This window comes from Colias croceus, chromosome 6 (genome assembly GCF_905220415.1).
Source record: "Colias croceus chromosome 6, ilColCroc2.1".
Classification (NCBI taxonomy): domain Eukaryota; kingdom Metazoa; phylum Arthropoda; class Insecta; order Lepidoptera; family Pieridae; genus Colias; species Colias croceus.
Genome location: NC_059542.1, coordinates 8,510,678 through 8,523,835, shown reverse-complemented (window position 1 = coordinate 8,523,835; position 13,158 = coordinate 8,510,678). Strand labels below are relative to the sequence as shown.

General features: G+C 35.5%; 1 protein-coding gene across 8 annotated transcripts in view; it reads right to left on the bottom strand.

Moving 5' to 3' along the window:
- The window catches only part of LOC123692893 (afadin), a 78,082-nt gene that overhangs the window by 30,679 nt on the left and 34,245 nt on the right, over positions 1–13,158 (bottom strand). For all 8 annotated transcript variants that reach the window (XM_045637742.1, XM_045637745.1, XM_045637744.1 and 5 more), the window contains one exon: positions 4,241–4,425. In XM_045637742.1, coding sequence (XP_045493698.1) covers positions 4,241–4,425 — 185 coding nt within the window. The remainder of the gene's footprint in view (positions 1–4,240; positions 4,426–13,158) is intronic.

Below are 13,158 nucleotides of genomic sequence, written 5' to 3'. Positions count from 1 at the left end.
GCAGTTAATGAGTTGAATTTTTCTTGTGTAAAATAATATTATTGTATAGTTACTTGGTATATAAAGTAACTATCCGAACCATTGCTCTCAAAAGAAATAGTTTTGCCCATTTACACTTTTCTTTTGTGCTCCACATTCCGCTTTTATTACTGTATCTATGAAAGCGTTCAAAAATCTTGTCATTTTTATAATATTGCTATTGGGCTTCCTGATGTAGTTGCACTTGACTACTGAATAACTGTGTAGTATAAGACAATATCTAAATAAACACTAAGCCTAAGCTACATACCGATAAACTTTTTATAAAAATTCACATGAGAAGAAATTGTGACCAACATCAAAATTGGCAAATATTGTACAAATCTCATGACATTTTTAACTATTTCTATTCTTTCTCTTTTTCTTCGAATACACAATAAGCCAAAGTATCTCTACACCAAATGTTTGTTGCTTGAGCTTTAAATCCGATGAACGATCATGTAAATTGTAAACAGTAGCCACTCAAGCTATTTACTCGTATGTGTACAAAACCACAACGTTGACCGCCGTATTTTAGTATTAAATTCTAAAACATATCACAAAATAAAGCGTTTCATGACAAAATGCGGTACGTTTTCAGCTAGATGTAAATTGGCGAAGAATAAACTTTTACAATCTTCTTGAACATCTTAAATAACTGTAGTTATTCTAACGTAACGTAGTTATTCTAACATAGGTACAAGTATGAAAGTAAGATGTTCCATATTGTCACAATGTGTTATATAAAAAGAACAAGTTCACACGATCGAATTGAACAAAAAACATCCATCTATTGTGACTGTAACACGGTGATATAACTTTACACATACGAGATACAAGGAATTTTCGAGTGCAAGTTGAACTTTTAATTTGCAATACATTTTCATCGTTGCATGTAGTGTGTAGTCATGTTACGAACTTTTTTTAAAGCTAAGTCACAGAATACTTAATAGCAGCTAAAGGCTAAGTGTAAGTATATTCGTTTAGAAAAATTTCATTCTCCTGTACTAAAGAAAAAGTAGCGAAAAATATTTTACAAAGAAAATATGATAATGCCAATAAAACATCCACAAATATTCTTCGCACACAATGACCTACTTTTGAGCTTATATTAAGTTGCCAGCAGCTAAGCTGGTAGCTTTATCACTGTTAATCTTTTGCTTTTGTGATTACTCTATGTTCTTAAAATTTATTTTGCATTATACCCAACAATATGCCATTTTAGAACATGTTATACTGAATTTTGATAGCTATAATTTAATATCTCACTATATTCCGTCATTTGAAATGAAATATACCTCAAACGTCTACAATAAGCAAACCGAGGGAGACCCCTATATAACATTTTAAGCACCTGCCATCTCGATCCCGTCTTATGAATTGGCTCGAGACAAATTCGATTAAGATTAAGTTGGTGTAGAAGCTGTGTATAGTCTGCTGTACGTTGGCGATGTTATTTATATTCCACGTGAGAGGAAACAAAATTGTTAAAATATGTTAATGATGATGATAATCTTCATTCGATTAACCAAATTTTAGAAAAAAGCCATGAATTCAACCTCCCCCTTTACCTGGCCTTCATTGATTATTCAAAAGCATTCGATAGCCTGAAACACAATGCCATATTCACAGCCCTCAAAGAACAAAATATAGAACCGACGTATATCCACCTTATACAAAATATCTATAGTACCAGTACAGCTTCTGTAAAAATTAATAGCAATGGCCCATCCTTCCGAATAACAAAAGGAGTCAAACAAGGTGACCCATTATCTCCAAAACTCTTCAATGCTACCTTGGAAGAAGTATTTAGAAGCTTGGCAGCTCGATGGCAGAACAACGGTTTTAAAATCGGTGAGCATCGATTAACAAACCTTCGCTTTGCTGATGATATTGTTCTCTTTTCCTCCACAGCCTCTGAGCTACAAACAATGCTCGAAGACCTGAGCGATGCAAGCCTCAGGGTCGGACTTCAGATGAACATGACCAAAACAAAGCTTATGACTAACAGCACCAAAACCACCATCATTGTCGAGGGTGGGTCGGTTGCATATGTCGATGAGTATACTTACCTTGGCCAAATAGTTTCTTTTCAAGCAAGGCAGGATCAAGAAGTTGCCAAACGCATTGAAAACGCTTGGAGAAGCTTTTGGTCGATGAAAGAGCTGATGAAAGGAGACTTGCCTCTTTCACTAAAACGAAGGCTCATGGACATGTGCATCTTGCCCATCCTCACCTACGGTGCACAGACTTGGTCATTGACTGATCGCCAAAAGTCCGCACTTGGGGTTTGCCAAAGATCAATGGAGCGCAGCATTTTGGGCGTAAAGCTTTCTGATCGTATACAAAATAGAACGCTGCGCTCAAAAACACAGATTGTCGACGTAGCCCATAAAGCTGCCGAGCTCAAATGGAACTGGGCTGGACATGTTTGCCGAATGTCCGAAGAGTTGTGGGCAAAAATCACCACTATGTGGATCCCCGACAATGGAAAAAGGCTGCGTGGAAGGCCCAAAATCAGATGGCGCGACGAACTGGACTCTCATTGCAAGGAGTGGACAAAAATTGCTCACAATAGGAAAACGTGGATGAAGGGAAGAGAGGCCTTTGCCCAGCAGTGGGACAGCCATGGCTGAATAATAAATAATAAATAATAATGTTAATGATGTACACGAGTACGTGAAACATTTTGCCGTAGCGGCCAATATAAATAGCTATCAGTTAAACAGCCAACCAACAAAGTGAGGAAGGAATTCCTAGCTGAGGAGTGTATTAAAATAAATTTGTTTATTCATCGACTGTAACGAACTCGTACGTTTTTGCACTGGGAAAACGTTAACGTGCATCATTATTCAATCAATTTAACACAAATGCGTATGTAACCTTTCAAAACAGTGAGTTATAGGGTACACTTTGTTTCAAAGTACAAAGTAGTTACAACTCACACAGAACAGTATAAATACATGCATGTCTTAATTTATCTCTGGCTCTTACTTTTTTGTTTGAAGCATCGCGTTTTGTTGTGAGAATCAAATTGACTTTGTGCACGTTTTAATAGGTTAAAAGATACTGCATTGCGCGAAATATTGACGATAGACGGCCGGATATAATGGTGACCCTAAGACGGCAAAGCTCGTAGCGCATTAATCAAATTAATGGCCTGTTTTAACAAAACGTTAATCAACATGAATTAAGAAGAGGAAGCGAAAAGGTCCTTGAGCTTTCACTGAAGTAATTGTGCAAAATATAAGTGAATGAATTATCTTAAGCTTAAGAGGTTCTTAATTAGTTGCTATTGCTACTGCCTACAAAACAAAAACAGTAAAATTTTTAAAGGCAATTAACATATTAATAAAGTATTTGCATATTTAACTAGGTATTAAGTAATAACAACCTCGAAGGACCATATTTAAACTTGCGCTGGCTTAAAAGTAAGAAATGCATGTTGTCGTATATACGTTTCATTATTTCTTAAGATATCCAAGTTTGTGTTGAACACGACGCAAGCCGAAAGTGACCGTTTAGACTTTATCTATAACCCAATTCTGTGTTATTGATTTCCTGTTCAACATTCGATCATTCTTTGTAGTAACTACGACGAATGACGTTTTTTGCAATCCGATGTATTTGCTACATCAAACAGAAATTATGCCTATTTTAAGGTTCTACAAAATGTGTTTCAAAATTTTATTAAAATTTATAACCTTTGTTTGTAACGTACGTATAAACCTCAAATAGAATAATTACAGTAATTTTATATTTTAATAAATTTAGGGTTTTTAATTATAATGCCCTCAAAATAATATCATTAGGGTTGGGTCGGGTTGATAACCCTGACCAATGCTATGTGAAATAATAATTAGAGAAGTATTGAGGTGAATGTATTTATAGTATTACTTTTTACTGTAATTTAGTATTATTATACTCACATAATTTTCCTATCTGATTAAAATGCCTGTCAGTTCTAAAGATGCGAAATTTTTAGTAACAATCCTGGTCCATGGTATCAAAATTGAAATATCTGCTAACAGATGAAAATAAAAATCTCTTTGTATCCGTGGTACAACGGGATCCCTTCAGCCTGCAGTTTCCCATCCCATTCTCAATGACAACATACCCGTCTTCAGTTCTTTAACATCAAGAAGATAGAGCTATAGAAGATTGCGATGGAATGACGTCATCGTACTCATCTTCGATTCCCTAGAATAAAACATGTACTAACCTCCACAACATCAGTGATGCGGACCCGTCTCCCGTTCTCTAGCGCGGTGCCGTCGGGCGTCACCTCTATGAGCATGGGCTCGTTGCCGGGCCGCGCGCTCGAGCTCGCGTTCGAGCCGGCTTTCTTCTTCCTGCGCCGCGGCTGGGCGTCCGACGGCCGCCGCCGCACGTGGAACATTATAGAACCTGCGTTATAAAAAAATAGCTGTTTGATACATAGTCTAGGTACATCGATGGTATCGTTCTGGGATAAAGAGCAATTGGTCCCAAAGCGAAGCATAGCGGGAATTCAAAGATATACGAGTACAGAATACTTTATCAATATATGGAACGTGATAACAAAATATTCTTATTCCCACACAATTTCTCTGAGAGGGTACGATATTTGATACGTCGACCCAAAAGCCCGCTGGTGTAAATTACATGCAATTTAAAAATCATTTCCGAATGACACATCATAAGAAAGATAGGAAGAAATTTTTTTATGTTTTATTTTAGTATTTAGCTTAATGAGATAAATAAAAATTCAACATCTTCTGTTTAGTCTCTAAGGTTAGGTCTATGAGTATAAGATGATAAACGAGCTAATGCGCCAGCTGACTGACAGCATAACCGGCTAATTGACAAGGAGCAGACTAAAGCAGATTATTTTTAATTTGGAGTAATTATTCTGTTGTCTACTTTAGAATATATACATTGTGTGGTTTAATAGAGCTGCATTTTAAGCATCGTTATCTTAAAACAGTTCAACCAGAAATTGTCATTTCAGTAACTGCAAATAGGAAAAGAGCTTTCGCCGATAGTCAATTAAAAGCGTTGCATTTATAACATTCCCCATCGTGGTCTATTAACAGCTTTGGAGTGTTTCATGAACTTGGAGGTGTGAGTGCGGCATGGCGCCCCGCCCTCACCGTTTGGTACACGGCAGACGCCGCGACGGCAACGAGTGAGCGTCTCTAGTGTCAACATCATTAGTGTCGACTGTATTTTTCCCGCCGCGTCTACTATATCAATCTATGGCCAAAGATACAAAGGCGCCGTGACATGTGTGTAAATGTCATGCGGCATGTTTTATAAATCGTTCATAAATTGACAGTCAACGTTCAGTGCAGCGGCAATCAAAAAGCTTTTATAGGAATAACATAAGCACAGAAAGTTTTCAAAACGTAGTTTCTAGTCTTCGTTTGATAAATCTATGTATAAGAAGGATATTCGGGTGCCTTTTGGTTCACAGATCGAGTCTCTTGATGGACAAGTAAGTGATTATCCATCTGTGTCCTGCCTGAACGAATCTTTCTATGTTATAGTTCCCGCCAGGAATCAAACCCAGGACGCCTTGGTTTTGCGCACAGTGCACACGCGTTTACCTCTCCCGAGGCGGTAACAAAAGTAATACATACATATTTAACGTATACGATACAACTACTAATTAATATTCAAATTATTTTAGTTTCGACACGCGTCATAAGCCATAACCAATTTATGGACGTAGTTCACAATCGATCTAACATAGTACATAATTACTACATAAATACCCAATGGTATTTATGAACATAACTCCAGCAAAACTATGTTTAATTCATGAAATTTAGTACCTACTTCAGCTTCTCGATTCCGACCGCGATGGCCAATATTTACTCACGATGGCGGCTTTAGTTATCCTTTGTTAAATAAATAATAAGTTTCTATTATACTGCCTATAACATCAATTGTATGTTACATCTATGTTATGTATTTAAAGTTAAGGATTATAGGTAGTAGATGCAATATTTCTAGTATATATATATATAGATATCTCCACGGGCACTATGTTGATCAAACGTGCCATATAGTTAGTAATTATTTGATCCGTTTTCACTTGTTGATCCGGTTGGTATTTGTGGATCCATTGCCACACCACCGTCCGTATGTGGATCCGAACGGAGCCACAAGTGTAACCATCAGTAATAATAATAATTACGTGCTTTTTATACAAATCCACCTTTTTTGCGTTTTAGCTCTTGTTGATCCGATTCAAATGAGCCAATCAGAGCCCACCGAGCTCAGCCATTGGTCGCTTGCGGCCTTAGCCATTTGAAGGTTTAAAGACATTTATTCCCGTTATAGAAACGTATGTTGCCGTTCGCCTTCCATAATTTGTTCGGATCTTCGGGAGGGCAAGATAGCTAGCTCGTCTATTAGGATAGTGGCGATTTGATGTTGAGAATATAATATTTGTATTTATGTTTTTATGTAGCGCTTTGCGGATGAACATACACGTATTATAAAAGTATAATTGTTTTAAATTCATTATTTTAGTGTCGTCGTAGATTTTTTTAGTTAAAAGAGGATAGTAAAAGATAGTTTTAATGATTTTATTTTGTAAAATTTGGAGTGGCGCTAATTTATTTTTGTAAGCACTCCCCCATACTTCTATTAAATACATTAGGTGCGGCTTTACTAACGTGCTGTAGATGGTGTGGCGTAATTTATGAGGAATGCAAGACTTGTAATATTACGCAGAGATCTCAGAAGTGCTGATAATTTATTTTTTAGGTGGTCGATGTGATGATTCCATTTTAGAGAGCTGTCGATTCGCAAACCTAGTAGATCGGGAGTCATTGACACAAAATTTCGAGTCATTTGTAACAGGATGGCGGTTCTACAGGGGTCTTAGTACGCAATGACAGAAAGAAAAATGATGGTGTGAACGCTGGTACCGGCGACTTAGTCGCGTGGGCGTTAGTCAAACTCGTCGGAAAAATAGCGAAAGTCAAACGATTTGTAACACAAAAATTTTAGAATTTACCGATAGCCCATAAAAAAGATGTAGACGGTAGTGTCATGCCATACTTTTCCGGTGTGACATAAAGCCCGCCATACCGACGCGAATGCGTTGATTTAAAAAAAAACAATTCAACCATTGTATTGTGCAATTCAAATCGTATACTTTTATTTTCTTAATCATTTACTTTGTATCCTTTATCATTAGTCACTAAAATTTATTTTGTTAACTTGCCAAATATAATGTAACATGGAATTTGCAAGGGAAGGCACTGCCTTCTGAGATATAGGAATTACCTAGTTCAGAAGGCAGAGCAATATTGTAATGTTATATTTGAAGTTGCTAATAAATTTTATTTTATTTATTATTTTATTGGTACCAGGCTAACTTTTGCACAGGTAACCATCGTCGTGCAGCCATTTACGAAAATCGCCATGCATCGCCATACTTTTCAGACGATTCTAAATGGTCACCATACCGCCGAAATGATTTTGTTTAATTGAATGAAATGTTGAAATGAATGTTTAATTGAATGAATTTTGTTTACTATTTGTTTATTTGAGCATACATATTTTTCAAATAATGTACTAATACGGCTCAACTCCGACCGAATATCCTTCATATCATCATTACATCTGCAATCTTGTTCTAGCGGTTGTTTCCGTTTTCTGTAAGTAATTTAAGTATCAGTTGGCGTAGAACTCGTAGAAAACGAACTTAGCTTTGATAGATCGGGATGCGATCCACCGGCAGTACCCACTGCACCACTGCTAGTTAAACGTGTTGGCGATCTGCGTACACTCATATTTACTCCGCAATGGATAATTTGTGCAAGAATATGAGTCGTCATTTGTTTTTGACCTAAATCTAACATTTTAATTATTTTATCAGATTGATATCAGAATCAGGGCAAAGGCGAACGCTACACGTCAATAAATATTATGATAATTATCTTGATATTTACTGATGTATCTTGGGAGGGATCACAGCACACCCTACACCATAAATACATATCGCGTCAGTACTGAAACGTTCTTTGTATGAGCCAGACGTGATGACGGCAAGATAAATATTGCGATGTAGGTCCTGGGATCAGATCACAAGGAGTTCCAGAAATCCAGCGATATACAGGGTTAGTTCTCAATGACCGGCCAAATTTTCAGAAATGGTTCAGAATCGATAACATTTTAGAACTAATGAAAAAAAAAACTTTTTTTTTTTAAATTAGATTTCATTCCTGTCCACCACTAAAAAGCGAACGTGTGGACATTACAAAAGCAACAATTCAGTTCAACAACCTAGATAGGTAGAAGTTAGCACACACATAAATTTGGCAATGCGCGCACGCACACAAGTGCATTGATTCTGGGGGTGTTTACGATTTAGGAAATTTTTAAGACATTTTCAAATGAATGCTATTATTTTTATTTAATTTTATTCGACAATAATGTTTCAAATGCACCTTTGGTTTAATATCTAGATCTTAATTTTAAGTTTTGGCTGGTCATTGAAAACTAACCCTGTATTGTGATCCGTCAATACACTACCCTACACGTCAATAATTATCGTAATCCGATAGTAAATATTGACGGATCACAATATGGATCTTACGTGTAGCGTTCGCCAAAGAGTTGCCCTGATTCAAGAGGTAGGTTGTTAATTGTAGGCTGCATACTACTTGAGAATTATCACCGTCACTGTATGACGAAAGGTTCGTCCAAATCTATCTTTTTAGGGTTCCGTATTTTTAGTTTCACAACGTTTTCTATAAGTTTCAATTGAATTACGGTCGACTTCTTCAACTTCAAAATATAATAAAACTCAGGAGATTTTTTGGTAGCCCTAATTTCATATCCCCGTGTCAATGTCATGCAAGTGCATATAAATGGAACAGATCAACATACGACCTATGATTTGGTATATAAAACGGAGTCAAGAAGTATTTGAGCATTTCAAAATTTGAACCGTTACGAAGTCGAGTTCGTCTAGTCTAGGCGGATTTAGCAATGTATGGAACATTAACTAACTATAATATGTTTGTGTACGGAGCCAACAAATACTGTAGAGTTTACGAAAAATTAATCTACGTTACTTAATATACAGTTTCGTTTTGTCGGATCAAATAAAGCTGTAATTTTGATAATATAAATGATAATGATCAACATACGACTTTGGATTTGGTATATAAAACGGAGCCAACAAGTGTTTATGGGTTTCTGAATTTCGGCCGTTACGGAGTCGATTCAGTTCGAGATCTTAGCAATAAAAATGTTGAGTATATCAATTTCTCCACGAATACGTTTGGCAACATCGCTCAAATATTTGCGCCGTTGCCACTCCGGGCAAGATCTATGCAACCGGAGTCGAGTAATATTGGGGTAAAGGTGGAGTCAGGAATGCACGGCAGTCGGGCTGGATCAACTTAGTGCCCAAGTTGGTATTTATATATATATATATATATATATATATATATTTTTTTTGTTTTCATAATTCATTAATATAATAAAACATAATCAGCAAGAATGGATGAATCGATATATTTTTATGACACAGGTTCCTATAGTTATTTTGACAAAACACACTTATAATATTAGGCTCATAGCATTATATGGCTTCACCCTAGTAATTACCGACTGTATTATAACGGTCAAAGTAAGTAATTAATAATTTTAATACACTTAATACCTACAGTAGCGCTTAAAAATAACGCCAACTTATAATATATTCTATGGGAATTCATAAGTAAATTACCAAGTAATATCTCTTTATCGGAATTTCGTAGACGCGAAGTGAAGAATTTATTGAAATGCATTTCGACTCCATCACACGTGGTTTCGAATCGACGGTCTAATTGCAACTGCCTTCGACGTACGTTGCTGTGTTCAATCGACAAAAATAACGTAAATATTCATAAAACGGTATTGGCCTGCGATAGTCTGCGTGAAAAACACCTGAGTTGTTTAACGTAATTTTGTCATAAAGCATACTGTTTCTAGTAATAACTATGTAGATTGAATTTATTGTTTTATTCAAGGAAATTCCACAATTAATAAATTTCCAGGAAAATGTCACATCACACGTCACTGGATTTATTTAATGAGATTTTATTTGCAATGTGTATTTACAATTAACTACACGCAAACCGAGCACACAATTTTGCAATACAAAGGCGGATAAATATTTATGAGAAGTGCGAATACATTTATAATATATGCGGAATATCAATGAATAGAGAGAAAGGTTAAAACAAATAAACGTTCAACGCTCGATTTTGGTGAGCCCCGTTCAATTTACCTGCAGAATAAATAATTAATAACTACGTCGACATACTAGTTCATAAATCGACGAATGGTAGAATAGTTTTCATATAATTAATGTCAGTTTATGGTTAAGAAAACCCTTATTATGTGTTCTTAAATGTTCAAGGGAATTTAAAAGAATTTCATCCATATACAGGTGATCTAAAATATATCGGTCAATCACAAGCCGTCCCCGGCCGGCCGGGCGCACTTTGCGTGTGCCGCTGTCCTTGCGTGACGTGACGAACATTCCTCTAATGGTCTAACCTGTTGCCTTACCTTATTAATGAGTTTAGACATATTGTACTATACTACACACAGTCACACAGACCGCTAGAAACTTTCAAGTTTCAAGCTATGAACTGGCTAGCAGGGCCTACTAAGGTCTACAAGACATATCTCTCTGCGTAAATCTTACAAAGTTTATCAAAACGAAACGAACTCAAAAATTACGTTGTTAAAATATAAAGAAGATCCTAATAGAAAAACGTGATGTTAAACAGACTCTTCCAAATAAGAATAATGTTATTTCCATTATTTCTCGAGCGTCAAGATAAATTTATAAATAAACTTTTTCCTGAAATGCTGGGATCATTTCATAAAATTAGACACCATAATTAAGATCCATAAACGAAACATAATATAATATTACTACGGCATCGTATCAGTAATTAATAATTTCATAGAGCAAACTTATGACAAGAAGAATAAAAGATTTATAGTCAACTAGAGGTCCGCCCCGGCTTCGCCCGTGGTACATATTTCGCAATAAAAGGTAGCCTATGTCCTGTCTCGGGTATCAAAATATCTCTATACCAAATTTCATGCAAATTGGTTAAGTAGTTAAGGCGTGATTGAGTAACAGACAGACAGACAGAGTTACTTTCGCATTTATAATATTAGTATGGATATCTTCTGGATATGTTCTGTTTAGCTTTTCTGGCAATTAAATTCACGAAGAAAGTAATAAATACGCCATCACTGATAATCACTATAGTAGAGCCATTTTAATAGGCAACATTTGACAGTTCAACAAAATTCATCAACGTAATCTAGTAACGACGACATAGAATAACATGATATTTCGTTTTGTTGGAACTGCACATTTGCTTAACTTTTTTCAATTACGATTACATATTTATAATAATAATGACCGATACAAGTAATTTTAGGATTTGATTTTACTGATAAACCATTCTAAACATAATAAACAATTTCTGATTTAAAAAACTGACGTCGCCACAATTTTGTGTCAATTAACCTTTTTTCTTTTTAAATACCAGAGACGTTACTCTAAAAATCGAAATTCGAAATTCGAAATCTGTCATCTAGAATCGAATGCATTGATTACTTGGGAATAAAAATTATCATAAATTATTGACATGTGTTTCAAGTTCGATTGACAAATGTTTTAAGTCCGTATCGATTAATTCACTTTAATCGATGTTTTTAAGCAGGTTACCACCCTATGAAGATAAAATTGATAGACGTCAAATGTTGCCTATTAAATTGGCTGGACTATAAGTGGTTAAACTGGACATTACAATTGGAAATGCAACCATTTCGCTCGATGTTCAATTGTTCACCTTTATGAATTTATCATTATTTTTTCGATACCACAACTCAATACAATACTGATAGGAGTGGCGTAGTTATCATTGTACGTGTGTAGGTACAAAGGACAGTATCTGATAGACTTATGTGTATAATTCTCTTGGGCACGGCTATGAAGTCGAACGTGGTATACTATGTAATGTATTCGAATTGAATAGAGGTCGTTGGGTCTGTAGTATTTTATAAATTTCTAGGTTTAGGTTTTTTTTATTATCAGTAAGGAAATATTTTAGAAAAATTGATTTTATTCAATCTAGTCTTCAGTCATTAATAAATCAATAATACAGGCGCGAATTGTTAAGTGAAATTTTGTTTTACAACCCTTTTATAAATACTACCTTATCTTAAGCCTCTCTTCTGATCTAATAATTCACCAAAAAATTTAATTTTGAAATCAAATTAAGCACTAGTCTGCCTACACTGAAGAAATTCACTACATTTATTTACAAGAAATATTTCTTGAATTAAATAAGACAACAACTCGTGTAACATGAAAACTAATACCGATAGTAATAGATAGGGAGGCGAAGAGGGGAATTTTCTGTAATACTCGAGCGTGGCAGTTTAAGATATGAGAGATACCTTAGACCTAATAGAACAACCTTGTTAACTATTTAGCTCTATATGTAGTGACGCGCGCCTAGGATAGACGATCAGATTAGTAAAAAAAAATCGATAGTCTGAAATACTCGAGCGCGTCAGATTAAGATATTGGGGGTTGATTTTAGTGTTTTAAGACTAAATTTAATTAATCTGACCATAAGTCCTTGACGCCGCCGAGTTATAGGGTCGCGAACTTGTAAAAAAAAAAACGTTAATCCGGCATTCTCGAGCGCGATTGTTTTTATTTTTATTTTGAAGAATATAATCTAAAACTTACTAAAAATACAAAATCTGCCGGTTTCCGCATGACCGGAAGTCTGGAGGAGCCATTTCGTCTTCCGAAAAACGCGTTGCAGCATATATGTCGCGAACTTTACTTTTTCCAAAAAATAAACAAAAAAGGTAATTTTATTTTACAAAAAAAGGGCTCTTTTCATTTTTTTCCAAATTTAAACCTTTTTTTACTTGAAGCATCATAAAAACTCAAACTCCCGGTTTTTTGAGTATATCTCGAAAACTGAGGGTGTTAAGAAAAATTGATATGAAATAACGGTGATAAAAAAAAGAAACCCACAAACCTTTTTCGGTCAGATTAAGAGAACCCACCAACATTTTTGTCAGATTAAGAAAATATGCTTT